The 15,799-nt window shown below is 38.5% G+C and overlaps 1 protein-coding gene across 5 annotated transcripts in view; it reads left to right on the top strand.

The window, feature by feature from the left end:
• SATB1 (SATB homeobox 1) overlaps window positions 1-15,799 on the top strand; it is a 92,213-nt gene that overhangs the window by 16,966 nt on the left and 59,448 nt on the right. For 2 of the 5 annotated variants that reach the window (XM_054274032.1, XM_054274036.1), the window contains exons 2-5: window positions 5,070-5,305; window positions 9,094-9,270; window positions 10,071-10,197; window positions 10,925-11,048. In XM_054274032.1, the coding sequence (XP_054130007.1) occupies window positions 5,095-5,305; window positions 9,094-9,270; window positions 10,071-10,197; window positions 10,925-11,048 (639 nt within the window). In that variant the 5' untranslated portion in view covers window positions 5,070-5,094. Of the gene's footprint in view, window positions 1-2,133; window positions 2,223-2,367; window positions 2,385-2,532; window positions 2,549-5,069; window positions 5,306-9,093; window positions 9,271-10,070; window positions 10,198-10,924; window positions 11,049-15,799 lie in introns of those variants that run through there. The other 3 variants (XM_054274033.1, XM_054274034.1, XM_054274035.1) reach the window with 3 other exon arrangements.

The following is a 15,799-nucleotide window of genomic DNA, read 5'->3' as shown; positions in this document are numbered from 1 at the left end:
GCCCGTCCCCCCGGCTCGCCCCCTCCGCCGCAGGCCCCATCTGCCGGGGGGGCGCGCTGTGGCGCGGAGCGGGGCGGCGCGGAGCGGGCATTGTGCGCGGCGCAGGCAGGGCCGCCTCACCCGCACCCAGCGAGCTGCAAATTCGTGCGCGCCCGGAAGCCGCACGCCCTCTTCCCCCGGCCCCCCCGCTCACCTACCGCCGCCGGCGGCCGCCCCCCCGGCCCGGCCCGGCCCGGCCTGGCCCGGCGCCCCCTCCCCGCTCCTCGCTGCGGTTCCCCTCTGCCACCACACTTCTGCCGACCCCCTCCCCCTTCCCCGGCCTCCCCTCCCCCACGCCTCTCTCCTTCACCACCACCTCCTCCTCCTCATCCTCCTCCTCCTCTGCCACTTTCTCTCTCTCTCCCAGGACGAGTCGGATGATCCGGGGCCGCTGGGGAAGGGCTCCGGGCAGCAGCAGGGAGGCTGCGTCCTCCTCCCGTCTCCGGCTGTGGAAAAAAAAAAAAAAAAAAAAAAAAAAAAAAGCCGGTGGCCTCGGTGTTATTTTGTATTAAAATGAGGAGGAGGAAGAAGAAGCAGCGGCAGCAGCGGCAGCGAGCGGTAGCGGAGAGGAGGAGAGGAGGCTGTGAGCAGGGGACGGCGGCGGCAGCAGCAGGAGGAGGAGGAGTAGTGATGAGTCAACTAATAATTTAATGGGGACAGAAACAGAGAGGGAGAGAGAGAGGAGGGGGGGGGGGGGGAGCAGAGCAGAGCGAGGCAGCTCCGTCCGGGGACACACACACATACACACACACATATCCATGTAACATCCAGCAACAACCACCAAACCGGCCTAAATAACAACCATACCCAGCCAGCCAGGGGAAACGAGAATTAAAAAAAAAAAAAGAAAGAAAAAAGACAAAATACAAAGCCTACCATTATTATTCTTTTTCAATTGTTACTGGGGTTTTTTTGCTGGCTTGGTTTTTGTTGTTGTTGGCTTTTTGCAACCTTTCTATTTTATATTTTTTACCCCTTCTTGCGAGTAACTCTTCTCGGAGTTCCCAGATTTTCATTTTTTTTCTTTGCAGAAGCAGAACCAGTTTTTTGTTGTTGGTTTTCTTTTTTCCTTTTTTTTTTTTAATTTTTTTTTCCTAATAGGATCGGGTTTTTTTTTTTTTTAATTATAATTTCTCCCGGTGTTGGACTCGGAGGGAGTGAAACCTCGTCACTTTTTTGTAGTGGTGGTGGTGTGCCTTGTTGTGTGTTTCCTTCCTCCCCTCTGTTCTTTTTCTCTCTCCCCTCCTCTCTCGCTCCCTCTCTCCCCCCGTCACTCGCACAACAGCCCCCGGTAAATGAGAGGAGACAGGTCCTCTCTGCCTTTTTTTTCTTCCTTTTTTTTTTTTTTTTTCCCTCCCCGGACCGCAGAGGCGAGATTAAAAGTGGCATTTTAGTGCCTTTTCCTGCAATTTTCTCTCCACTTTTTTTTTTTCTCTTTTTATCTCCAGTAGCGATCTCTGGGGCTGAGGTTTCCGCAGAAAGTTTGGGGGCTGTTACGGTGTATATTTTTGCGGAGGGGGAGGGGAGCGGGCTCCTTCTGTGTGTGCTGCTCCTCTGGGTGCCTATTGGAGAATAATAGTGTAAGTGACAACCTAGAAGTAGACTTTCTGCTCTTCACACTGGATAGAAAAGCTGCCTCTTTTTTTTTCTTTGCTTTTTTTTTTTTAATAACCCCCTTTCTCACTTGATCCTTTATGCATTGGTTTTATTTTTGAAAGGATAGCTAGACTTAAATCACCCTCCACCTTAATTTAAACCTGCTACTTATTTTTAAATTATTATTATTATTATTAATTCCTCATTTTGAGCGTTACACTTGTCTGATCAATTTGATCTGCAGCTCTGTCTTCCGTTGCTAAACCTCGAAAACTGGCTCTCTCAAAAGATATTTAATCTCTATTTTTTTTTGTCCATTGCCATTTTTGCTCATGGCTACTCTGTTTCTCGCTATCTGTTTTTGCCCCTCCCCGCCTAGAGGAAAATAGCAACAAGAAAAAAAAGAAAAAAAAAAAGAGAATATTAAGGGAAGTAGTCCTCAGGTCTGCTGCCCCCCCCCCCCACCCCCCTTCAGAAAGGGGGGGACCTAAAAACATCAGTCTTGAACTTCTTCCTCTTCAAGAGCTCGGGCTGCAAAGGAAACCTCCTTTGTTTTTGTTATTTATATGCTGTCAAGTTTTGAAGTGGTGAGTTTCGGGTCGGTTTTGCTAATTTCACTCAGAAAACTGCAGTGTTTCTGTTTCTAGATAAGTACTTTGCTTCTTTGTCTCTTTAAAAGGTCACAGGGAAAGCTTGGCCTGGATTGTGAGAGCCATATGGAACGGATAAGTGCGGAGCCTCTCTCAAATGTGATTATGGGTTTTTATGGGGGAGGGAGGGAAGAGGAGGGGAAAGGCATGGGGAGGGGGCTGATTCAGGAGGAGAGAAAGAAATAATATAATACCGGCAGCGTTACATCGCGACAAAAGGAGATACTGCACCGACTCTCATTCAGAAATTGCGCGGTGTGCCTGTACGTGTACGCTGGCTCCGGGAAACTGTGCCTTGAAATTGTGCTCTTCTCTCACTGATCTGTGATGAAAACTTGTAGTTGTGAAAGATGCCTAAATGCGAAACCCGGGGAAACTCCTGGCCTGGAACCGGCGGAGATGATAGGTCTTTCCTGCCACCCTCTCCCTGGGCAGGCCATGCTGGTTGTTGCTCATCACTATTCCAAACTGAGGTTTCAGTGAACTTTAGCCTTGGGCATGGAGTTTAAATGAGTAAATTAGGTGTTTTATGTGCATGTAATTTTGCTTTGTAACATAAAGCTTTTTACAAGATGACTAAGCGGTGAAAGGATGCCGATGGGTGGGTATTCTCAGGCCAAGCGAAAATGACCCATTTGGTGTTTTGGTTGCAGTCAGTGTATTAACTAAGTGGCGATCTATCACTTTTATTCACTGTACATGATGTAGTGCGATTCTGACTCATGATGACTAGATACTTTTTGTAGCAAAGAACCTTCCTGCCTTAGAGTACTTCTGAAGTTGCCAAAAGTGATGAGGAATTTCTTGTTCGAAGCTTTTTTTGTGTGTGTTTTCTTTTACTCTTCCCCCCCCAACACCCCTTTTTTTTCTTTTTTTCTTTTTTTCTTTTTTTTTTTTTTTGTTAATCCTCTTTTTCTTGAGATAGACCAGTCTCAGAATAGCAGCCCTATGGTCTGTTAGTGTTGTTAGAAACATCGGAAGATGTTAACAGTTTGAGTCTGTAATTCTTTGCTTAGGTTACACTTAGCACAGTTTAAAAAATTCTTTTTGAAAAGTGGCTAAAATAGGCATGTTTACTGTTAATGAGACGCATGACCTAAAACAGATGGGATAAAGATGAATAGTGAACCTTAGCTTGTCACCTAACAGCATAAGGAAAAATAATGATTGTCTGAACTTCATCTATTTGGTTGCATTCTTGAGGTTGCTTGTAAAGGTTCGAGTTAATACATTGCTTTTTTCTTCACCGTATCAGGAAAAACAGCGTGATGTTCAAACAAGAAAAAAATAGTCTACAAAATTATCACTGGCATGTATACTAGTGACATAGAAGTGCATATATGTAAAGATTCCAAGATATTTAGGCTCTAATAACTTGGCTCTGAAATATGCAGAAAATGTATTGAATTATTAGTCAACTGAAAGAAAAGTAGCAATTCTCCGATTCACACCAGTCTTTCTAAATGTGACTTCCCCAGTATTACTATTTGTACTTGCTAATGTAAATACTGGTTCAAAGATTAATGTCTGTTGACCTGTGTTTAGTGATTATATTATTTATATATATATATAACATAATTGTCTGTATAGTTATACCTTTCCCTGTCAGGGAAAGGTAGATAAAATACCTAACAATCACAACAGTATTGATTAGTGAAATCATAACCAGAAAGATGCCTTTGCTCTCAGCAAGCTTTTTTAATATAGTTGAAAAACAGGTACTGATGAGTGGCAAAAATCCTTAAAACTTACTCTGTTATGTTGTAGGCTTGGGAGATTTTTAGTGATTTAACTGTAATTGTTATTCATGGACAGAGATTTCAAAAGTTTTAAAAAAGGGAAGTACAAGCATGCTAATATATGCCTTTTCTTAATTTGCTATTGAAATTCTGGTTTTTTGGTTTCAAATAGCTGTGTCAGCATCACTCAGGTTTTGGGGTTTTTTTATATTTAAGGGCATCAAAAGTACTGTAGAAATTGTGGAGGATTTTTCCCCAGCTTTATGTTTGATGAGAAACTACTCAGTTATTTATCTTAATTGAATAAACTACTTTGTTTAATACTTGAAGCTTAATATCTGAAAAATTGCATGTTTTGAACCTTGCAAAAGTTGATAAACTCTGTATAATATTGGTTAGGAAACTCAAAAGCAATCCTCTCCCGCCACTGCTTTCTGAAGTTAAATGTTAAATTCTTTTCTAACCTCCAATTTCAAGGGGGAGAGGAATTGTAAATGGACAATAGTCTACATCTCTAATAAATCTGTTGCTTCTTCAACTTAAGTTTTAACAATCTCTCTATTTTTGCTTGTCCATTTTATAATCAAAGAGATCAAGAATTTTTTCATTAAAATCTTTCTCTCCCCCTCCACAACAAAAACATCCGCGAATAATAACAAACCTTTCTGTGAGATTTGTAACAATACCTGTCTTGGAGCACACACCTTGACAATCATCATCACTTATATGGGTTTTAGACTCTCTCAGTTTTAGTAGAATATCTCCAAAGATTTTTTAAATTTTTTTTTAAGAAGTACTCTGGCTTTTAAAAAACCATTCCACTAGATTATGATACAATCTCTCTGTAAACTGGGGTATGAGGTAATTTTTGAAGACTAAGTTTGTTTCTTTTAAAAAAGGCATTTATTTCTAGTTAAAACAGTTATCTATTCTTCTTTATGAGCTTGTGATACATATATATCTGTCTCTGTACATGTGCAGGCTGTGTACGTATACATATGCGCACACGTGTACAACATATATATTTTTTTTTTAATCATGGCAGGTGATCTTTAGAGGCGGGACTGAGTATGGATCATTTGAACGAGGCAACTCAGGGGAAAGAACATTCAGAAATGTCTAACAATGTAAGCGATCCGAAGGGTCCACCAGCCAAAATTGCGCGCTTGGAACAGAATGGGAGCCCATTAGGAAGAGGAAGACTTGGAAGTACAGGAACTAAAATGCAAGGAGTGCCTTTAAAACACTCTGGACACCTGATGAAAACTAATATTAGAAAAGGTAACGCTTTTGATAATTCTGCATTAGAGAAATATGATTTATAATATTTGGGGGGGAAGCATACTTTTGCAGACTTGACTTCATTTATATTTCAGGATTAAAATCTCCATTCTAAAACACTATATATTCCCAATTCTGATATAAATCACTTTTGGGAAATGTAAGGTTCATTCTTGGGTGGAGCATCTTGCTTTTCAGGGTGGAGTCTGATTTTTGCTAAGGTAAAGGCTAGCTACTGTGATTTAAGGAAATTCTTACATTGAAATATAAGTAATTTGGTGCGTTAATTCTTTGAGTAAGCGCTGGGCTAAGAAACGCAAAAATATGTAAGAGTAAATACTGAACCCCCCAAAAAAATTCTTCGCCTTTCCTCCTAATGATGGTCCTATGATTGGAAGGGCAGCAGTATTTCCATAGCTGTTGCAAGTTGGTTTAAAGGAGAGAGTGTAAATCTTTAGGTATCACATTGGAAAAGTCATTTATGATGTCAATCTTCGCAGTTTATTTTCTTAAGTACAATTCATTATTGAACAATGAACAACTTGGGTGTCATATTTTTCAGTGGCTGGTTTGCTGTAATTAGAAATTTACACAAGGAAAAAGCACATTTAGAATCATTGATGTTTGTATATGGATGGCTTTTGTTTGCATTGAAAATACTTTTAATGGACAATAATATGCAAATTTTACTTATCAAAATTTGTAAGTCTTTTTGACCATGTCCTGCAGGCTTGCTAATTTAAATCGAAATATGCTGCATGTAATTTGGCATATATCTTAAAACAGCCTCTACTTTTCCTACTATAATCAGTTATGTTTATAATCCAGATTTTTCTTGTATTTGCTAAGCAAAGTGCAAAATGCAACCAAGACTATTAAATGCACAAAGTTTAGAAGGCAGAGGAGTTTCATTGTGTCTGATGCATAACATTTATCGTACAATCATTTATTTTTTCCTCGGTTTGGCGAAAACAAAGAATATATTGATCCTGAAATGAACAGACACAGCAGTCCGTATTGTTAGATCTTTATCTATTAAAAATGGAAAAACAGCACTTCAGCAAATTCTTTGGCCTCTGCTCATGATTACCCTATTTATTGATTGTTTGCCAAGAATGTATGCATCTTAAGAAAGCCAGGGTAAGAGCATTAAAAATATAATTTATTACGGCTTTTCAAGCAGAGTGCATTAACATTGTACAGTGAAGCAGTGGAGCTGTATAAAAAGGACTTTCTGACGCCTGCAAACATATAAGTTCCATAAATTCCTAAATAGGAGATTTCAGCTGTCTCTGGTATTATGTGATATTTGCACAGCAAACTTTAATGCCAGGACAGTTTTAGACAAGGATTCTACAGACTTCAGTGCTCCTTATGGCAGACGTGCTGTTTACACAGACTCGTAAACCTTCAGCAAAAGCTCTAACACTGCCTTCAGGTTTAAATCATGCTGTATTTTTAGCAGGGAGCACTGACCAATGCTCTCCCCTTTAATACTAGAAGGTTATGAAGTTGCTGCACTTGGAGGTCTTGCCAAGTACTAGCAGGAGTGATCAGCCAGCTGAGATTGTGCTCTCCTGTATAACATTTTTCACATTAACAGAAGGACACTAGTGACAGTTTTGCTAAAAGATTTAGTGGCTTGATTTGTAGTCAGATGATACCTGTGTCGCACTACCAGGATCCACCTCTGTTAATCTATGCTGTGCCTCAAAATTTGGCCAGGAGGCTCTCCTGTGTTGTTTAAAGTACCTCATTTCCCAAAATGCTGCAACTGAAGAAACCATGTACCCGGCAAAAAAAAGGTGCTGATAAGCAGCAAAGTACCTGTGTGTTGTGTCTGATCATAGCTTAATTTGTAGGAGCTGATAAGGGGAAAAATAAATATGCTTTAGCTGGTTTAGGATGTGTCTGCACTGTTTGTTAGAATGAAGCTTTGCTTACACTTTATCTTCAGGAATTACTGGTGAAACTACTTAAGAATTTTGAGCCCTTACTCTGAGTCAGATGGTAGTAGGTAAAACATCAATTGTGAGAGCCTAAAAGGGAGAAAAAGCCCAAAAAACAAACCACCACCTTTTTGCAGATGAATCGTGTGTGTCCACAGCTTATTTAAAACCAGTGAAATAAACATCACTTTGCATGTACTGATTTTGCTTTGGTCTTCTCTCCCTTCCTGGCCAGTCTCACTCAGATTACCAAAAAAAAAAAAAAAAAAAAATTTAAAAGAAAAAAAAATCTCCTTCCTGCACTACATAAATATTGGCAAGCTTTTGCTCTTGTGTTTCAGTCTTTCATGCTGAGCCTATTGGGCAAACTGGAGTGAGTTTGTGAGCTTTTCCTTGCAAGCCTGAAGGGGTTTGTTTGCCAGAGATTGGCTCTCTGGTGAACAGATGTAGTTTAAATATACGTGCTTAAGAGGTATCTTTTTTATCGTGATTTCTTACTATATGTTAGAGCACAAATCAGCAGATGTGGTCTTACTCTATTGTCAAGAGTAAAGCTTCCTTTTAGACTACAGCATGTCTGGTGCACCTTAGTGGGTTAGGAGGTTTCTGTAAGTCTAGAGGGCAGTGGTTATAGAGGCATTAACATTGTAGGACTAATTGGAGTTCCTGGGTGCCCTGTTAAAATAACCCTTGTCATCATTTATGCTAAAGATGATACCCCTCTGGCAGGCTGCCATAAGACAGCTCTGTACATCTCCTTTTAACCCTTCTCCTTTCTGTCATTAAGAGATCCTAACCTGTGCTGCTGGAGACAGTGGAACAGGATTGGAGCTTAAAAGCACAGGTCATTGTGTCATCAATGTCCATCTGGGAGGCTGGGAGGGATTTTCATAAAGTCCAGGAATCTGATTGCTGGGAGAGACTTTGTCCCTAAACCAGCTTGGGTTGTTTGTTACTTCTCTCTCTGTCATCAAAAGGGAGGAAAATAAAATAAAATAAATAAAAAGAAAAAAGGAAAAGGCAAAAGGAAAGAAAAAAGGTCACTTGTTTAATATTCTGTGCAGTGTATGGAAGGGTTTGCCATATGATGCTACAAAACTGGAAAGTAGTAATTAACTTTCAGGCATGCCAAAATAGCGTTGTGGGATGTAAAGTGCGGGAGACAACAACAAGAACAACAAAAATAAGCCTGAACTGCAGGTACACTTCTTAAAGTGGCATTGAAGTCATGATTTGTTCTTTAAAGATGCAAGAGAAAGTAGTGCTCAATTGCACTCAGTGAATGAAGCACGAATTAGTGTTAACTTTTGCCTTGTTTCCTTGTGTACTCTTTTCAGAGTGAATGTATAACACACAAGGTGATTTGTTGTTGGTGTTGAAACCAATTAAATATTTTTGGCAGGACTAAGAAAGTTTTAATGTTAACAAACAAAATTATGTGGCTGGTACTAAAATGGCTTACAGTGAAGACATCTGCAGTGTGTATTTAGGTTCTCATGCTGCCTGCTACTCACAACAAATCAGGCAGGACAGAGAGAATCAACTTCTCTTCAGTCAACCTTGTTATTTCTATAGAAGGTAATTCTTTAAATCTGCATCTGATCAAGGGAGATAATTTTGCATTTCTGCCTTTCAGGGAGATATATGTTTTGTAGAACTTTCTGGTTTTTGGGGAGGGTGAAGGGAAAGGACTCGGGGAATATGTTGATCAAATATTTGTGATGATTCTTGATGCCTCCTCTGCCTGTTCATACAGGTTTTATTTACATAACTCTGTATAGACCCACCTACTCTACTATAACTCAAGTTTAATATGTTAAATTTAATTTTTTTTAATAGGAAGTATGCTTCCAGTTTTCTGTGTAGTGGAACATTATGAAAATGCCATTGAGTATGATTCTAAGGAGGAGCATGCAGAATTCGTGTTGGTGAGGAAGGATATGCTTTTCAACCAGCTGATTGAAATGGCATTGCTATCTCTTGGATATTCTCACAGCTCTGCTGCCCAAGCAAAAGGTAAATAAGATTATGAAATTGTACAATGAATTGTGTTTGTTTGTGGGGTCTTGGGGGAGGGGCAGGATTTCTTTCAGGAATGCAATGCAGGTTTTACTTCTTAAACTTCTTACAGATTCTGTGTCTGTATTTTTTTTTCCTAGATGTGTTTTTATTTAGTTAGTGCACATTTTGTTCATGGGGAATGTGGAGGTAAATTCCTTTTTTTTTCTTTCTTTTTTTTTTTTTAAGAAGAAAAAAGACTTCAACTGAATCATTAGTATGCTTATTGACCTTAATAATCTGCTCCACTGAGGATCCACAAGGAAGTGTAAAGCATATTTGAGCAGATGGACTGTTGAGAGTCAACTTGCATTTATGACTGAATATCCAGCTCTGTTTCTTTTATTTTGTTCCTGATGGTTTTATAGACTGCAAAGTAATTTTTTTGTGCTCAATTCTTGCATTGCAAAATTCTTACTAATTTGTTGAGAGGAATGCTAACTATTATATCATGTCCTACTGAATTCGTGGGAGCTTAGGAAAATATACTTCTATACATATTTAAAAACCTCTACTGCAATGCATTTGTATTATTTCATAATATAGATAAGGCCTATCCTTGGTGGTGTGTGGGTGGGGGTTTTTAGAGGGGGTTGTTCTTTTGTTTTGCCAGATTTAAGAGGTTAGAAACAAAGGTAGTGATCTTGTTAAAATCAGATATTTCTTTTGCCCCTAGGAATTAGGTAAATCACTTTCTTTCAATTTTTCCTGCCCTTCTTGCCCACTCCCCCTCCCCTCCGAAAATTACAATCCTGCAGGGCTTATCCAGGTTGGGAAGTGGAATCCAGTTCCACTCTCCTATGTGACAGATGCCCCTGATGCTACAGTAGCAGACATGCTGCAAGACGTGTATCATGTGGTCACATTGAAAATCCAGTTACACAGGTAAGTCATATACCAGTTCTGGGATGTGAACTGTTACTTGTCCGCTCTTAACTGTTAATATTGCTTGTATTTAATTCCCACTGTGCTTTGTGCTCAAAGTACAAAGGCTTGCCTAAATTCCTTTTTAGTTACTCTAATTCTTCTTTGACTTACAGTATACTATTGCAGAAAACTTTTATAGCTCTGATACATAGATTTTCTTTGGATATCTCATTAAAACTATATTGCATTTTAGTCAATTAAATGATGCATTACAAGAAGGCATTTTACATAAAGTTTACTTAAGAGAAAAATATTTTTGCATATCATGAACAGTACCATCTGTGTGCATTTTGTAAAAGAATGACTTGCTCTCACTTATTGTTGCTGTCTAGGCTCTTAAATTTCACGGCAACAAAAAAGCAAAAATGGTTAATATATTAATGCTTTTCATGATCAGTCGTGAGAAAGCATTACACCTTAAATTGTTTTACCAAGCGCATCAGAGCAGGAAGGTAGAAGTAACATGAAAAAATAGTCGCCACATGCAGCTGATGTATAATTCATGCATCAATACAGCAGATGTGTTGTATAAAGTAATTAACTAATCGGAACAATCAGGAGACCGAGAGCAATCTCCAGATGCATCTGCTTGATGCGCAAAATGAAATCTGTCTGTCTTAAAGGAATGTTCTGCAGCAGGATGCAATCTTGTAATAATCCCTTTTCTAATCTGTGTTTCAAATAGTTGCCCTAAACTAGAAGACTTGCCTCCTGAACAATGGTCTCACACAACAGTAAGAAATGCTCTGAAGGACTTACTGAAGGATATGAACCAGAGTTCATTGGCCAAGGAATGTCCCCTTTCGCAGGTACTTAGCATAACATGTAATAAATAATAAAGCACTATAGGCAAGGCTGATGTGAGATTTGAGATTTCTACAGACTGTAGCAAGTAGTACCCGTGGAGCAGATCTGCCAAAAATGCAAATGCATTTGACCACTTCATGATCTTTATAAATATGCCTGATTCATTTTGAACATAGTCTTACAACATTTCCCATGGGAAGTCGTGAAAGGTTGTTTACACCACACTAAAATCATCTCTCAGCAAACTGGATTTTAACTGGTTTTTGTCTGCAGTCTTTGAACTGCTTTGATGCAACTACTTTTTTCAAGCACATGTGTTCAAGATGTTAAAAGGCTCTTTACTTACTGCTGTCAAAAGTACTATTGAATCTGAATGCTTGTTAGATAACCTACAGTAGTTTTAAATGCTAATTCATAAACCGAGACAGTCTTTGGCATGCTATATGAGAATGGAATAAAGAATAAAGCTCTTTGGGTGATATGTTGTTGTTGCAGAGAACCAAAGGAAAATCAGTCATTTATTAGTTATAATCAAAATATACCTAAACAAAAATGAGACCTCAATTTATGCGTTGCTAAATATTGAACCGATGCATTCTTCAAGCGTTAGTCGTATTGTTCTATTTTTGCCATTCTTTTTGTTCTTCTCTTGTCAAATTACTGCAAAGGCACAACTCATTTTTCTATGCAGTATGGTGTCCAATGATGCTGTGGTGGGAACATGGTATTTTTTTTACCTTTTAAATTTTAAAATGTATTTCATTGTGGCACAGCGGAGACAAATTCACTATACAAATAAATGATGCTAGTTGTGGCAGGGAGGGAGGAAGAGAAATTAAGTGAAGGTATTTTTATGGGGATTTTATTTCTTTTGCTTAGAATACTGGATTCTTTGTCTCTGAAAGACTTCATTTAATCTACAGGAGACTACTCTCCTCCTCTGTCTGGTTTTCATGAAGAGATTAGCAGACTTGTTTCCCATCACTTTTTTTTCCCCCTACGGTTAGATTGTTTTCAGTGATGTGGCTCCAATATAGGAAGTTTTGAAGTGGAAATAATCAAAATTATCTTCACTGGTTGCAAGCCATTCCAGTAATATGTCTATGAAGTTATCTTGTATGTACCTACTGTAAAAGCATGCGAGCTTTTGCACTGCTGGCTTATGGAGGCTGCAGATAACTTGGGATTTTTCTCCATTTTAATCTAATAGTGCTACTTTTTACTTGATTCTGATAGAAAGCAAATAATTTCTATTGAGGTGGAATATCTCATTTCTATTTGAACATTGAGTTTCACAAAGGAGTTTCTGTATATATGTATATATAAAGCAGGAAAGATTTTAAAAGGAATACTTTACTATAGAAAGTATCCTGGTACAGGAGACAAATCAATAATTACATTCTTCTAAAAAAATTTCTTTCAAACTATACTGAATTTTTATGTAATAACTTTAATGGACAAAAAAAACCATCTTTCTTAATAGCAGCTCTTCAAGTTAATGCTTAAGATGACTAAAACTCCACACTACAGAACTCTGATTTGAGACAGTTTGTTTACTGGTTTGTATTTCTTTATTTATAAAAGAATATACTTAAAGCCATGAGCTTCTTCCAGTTGCTAAAAGTGTGCTTATTACTGTTGACATCTCTATCTTCACCAGTGCTGCCATAGTTGGGTTGCAAGAATTTAAATAGCTTCTGCTTTTCTTTTTTCTTTAAAAATCAAATCATATTAAGTTTAAAGCACATTTATTTATTCTTAACTTTAGGAAAAACAAGCTTTTACAGTAGTTGATCAAGAGCCCATCAGTCAGTCTAAGTCTTCCTGTTTTCCTCTGGGAGCTTGAGGGAAGATGAATTGATCTGACAGTGTCCTTTTCACATGAGTAAATTGATCAGAATACTTCCCGTTTTTGCCTTACCTCTAACTCCTTGTATATCATTCCTATGGAAAGGGCACTGATTTAAGAGTGTCAGTGTTTTACTAAAGGTATTAAAGTTTTTGAATTGCCCTGCCATGGCGTGCTCCTGCAGCAGAGGTGAGAAGTAAGAGCAAGGCAGAGGTCAGGAGACAGCATTTATTTAGGGGATCCATCAAAGTGCCAGCATAGGAAATCCTTCTGAGAGCAGAGAAGGGCTCTCTCCTGTTCTGTTCTTCCATGGGTATAGGTAATGCCATATGAAGTGCTTCATCATAAATGCAAACTAATGCGGTGACACCGTACCATAACTTATTAACACTGTTATGGATATAATTTATTAACCACAGAAAAATGACTCAAAGTGGAAATGAGAGTAGTTATCGTTTTCTGTCACTGTCATTAGTAATACTCTGTTTTGTGTAGGTATGGAAGGACTTGCTTTAAAGTAATTAAGCCACTGTGCTCAATGCATAGCATCTCTGAAGCCCTGTTTTCACTTAGAGTTTACTCTTTTCTGAAGCAATCTTGAATTTTGTCTATTTAAAAAATTGCTCATATTTGTTCAGAATACTATATACTGAAAAGAACTAAAACCAAGCCAACTATTTTGTAGTGCGGACATACTTAATAACTTGAAAATACATGAACAAAACTTTGAGAACCAGTCTGTTTCAATTCTAGAGTCTTGAAAACTTAACAATATTATTTGCTAGAGAGTTTGGTTTGTTTTATTTTTTAGCCATTTATTTTCTTGTCCCACTAAAACCTTGAGATGTAAAGTTATGAACACTTCATGCCTTTCTTGATAAAATACCACTGTGACTCTTGCTCTCATTGGGAGAGTTGAATACATGGTCCTTTTTGAAGCTGCTGTAATTCTCACTCTGTGGCTGTGTAATTCTCACTGTGTGGCCACCCCTGAAGGTCAGATTTATTGCTCAGTGTATGAGCCCACATCACGGGGAATCCCTGTCAACATGACTTGGAGCGCTTAGAACGGCCAGGAGCAAGCACGTCCCTCTGAATTGCTATGGAATTGCAAACAGCCGTTCAGACATTTAGCCTCAAATTTTTGGTGTTGAGCAGTCAAGGTAAAAGGACATTTCAAATTTTGCACGGAAAACCCAAGCCTGTTCTGAATTATGCACTAAAGTGCGTGTTTTCATGCTTTACATCAGGTTTGCAGATTTTATTGCTATAGACTGGCAGCATGTGCAGATGCCGACTGAAAGACCTTTTGCATTTGATACACACAGCTTGCTTCATTTCTGTTTCCTCTCCAGACCTCTTTTGATGGGGAAGGTAACTTGGAATTTAATCTAGGGCTCAATTTTGGGCCGTCTTGTGCATTCCATTAAATTGGTCTATCTCACAAGTGGCCTAGATCTCATTTCCCTCCTGTTTTGGCTCTTCAGTCTCCAAAGGGTTGTAAAGAAATTGTTCTACCATCAATTCTTATTTCCAAACCCTTGCACAGAAGCTCTACTCTACTTTGGCCTTCTGGGAGCTGCTCTAAAGTGATCAGGCAGGCAGGCAGTTCTGTTGCATTTACTTGCTTAATGTTTGTCCTTCAATGTCTTGCCTTAGTCTTAGCATTTTCATACTTCACTTTCACTGTTTTGCTCTGTTTTATTTTTTAGTGCAGAAGTTTCTTCTTACTTCCACAGTTAATAACTGTGAAATATTATTGAATTATATATTTATTCAGATATTAATAAGGGTTTTTTCCTCTTTTGCTCCTATTGAATTACTACATATTTCTCTGTTTCTCTGTGTATTTATATATAAGTATGATATGTATATTTCAATCAACTTTTATGAGGAAGAGGAGAGCAACGTGGGGTATTGGTCTAAGAAAAGGACAGGAAATCCTTTTGATAATTCTAGAACAAACTCACCGTGTGTTTTGAACATTTAGATGTATCCCTTATCTTCAGTTCCTGTAACCTTTTCCATGAAAAGATGATAATGAGTCACCTACCAAATGATGAGATTGTAGAGATTCATTAGTATCTGGGCAGTGCTTTAAAAATATGGCAGTGATCAAATGACATTGACTTTTCTACTGGTATTATCTTGCCTGATTTTCTTTCTACAAAAAGATATTCTAAATGATTGTTGTTAGTATTCACAAACAGGCACTAACAAAGCACTGCAAAAGCGCTTCTGAAGCAAGGTATTATTTTTCTTACCCCGTAGTATCCTGAAATGTGAAGGTATTTCGTTGGGGATTTTTTCCCCCTCACTTTTGGTCATCTTTTGACTGATTTGAGACTGTTTGTATCTAGTCTGACTCTCAGGACAGCCAGGAGTCAGTACATTATAGATGAGAAATTCCCGGCCTGATATAGAGTACAATCTCAAATCTCAATGGCTTTTTGTTCGATATTTTGTAGGGGACATGCGGTATTTAAAAAAAATATATATCCAGAGGCTGTGATACTTGGGGACATAGTAATTTACGGACTATTTAAAAATTTTTGGAAGATATTTGTGTGTTCCCCCCTTCCCCCGCCTGTAATGTCATTTACATAATTTTGCTCTTGCTGATGAGGGAGTAGCGTTATTTCAGTCAGAGGGATGTATGCTTGCATTGCATGAAACGTATGCATACAGAGTACAAGTGCTGGTACAATACCCAAGTCTGCATAGCTTTGCACTTGTGACAAATATAACTATCCTGACTGCATTTTTAACAAGCTTTCATCCTGTAGTGAATGATTCTCTTCACCTGACATGGGCATGGTATAGATCATATGCTTTCCTTTCTGTTCAGATACCCTGCCCTGAATTTGCATGCTGTTTTGTTCAGACTTTATATGATCTGGCAGA

This window comes from Melozone crissalis, unplaced genomic scaffold, assembly GCF_028551555.1.
Source record: "Melozone crissalis strain CALT ecotype California unplaced genomic scaffold, PUWL_Pcris_2 ptg000016l_1, whole genome shotgun sequence".
In the NCBI taxonomy this organism is placed as follows: Eukaryota; Metazoa; Chordata; class Aves; order Passeriformes; family Passerellidae; genus Melozone; species Melozone crissalis.
Note: the sequence above shows the minus strand (reverse complement) of the source record. Positions and strands in the feature narration are given on the sequence as shown.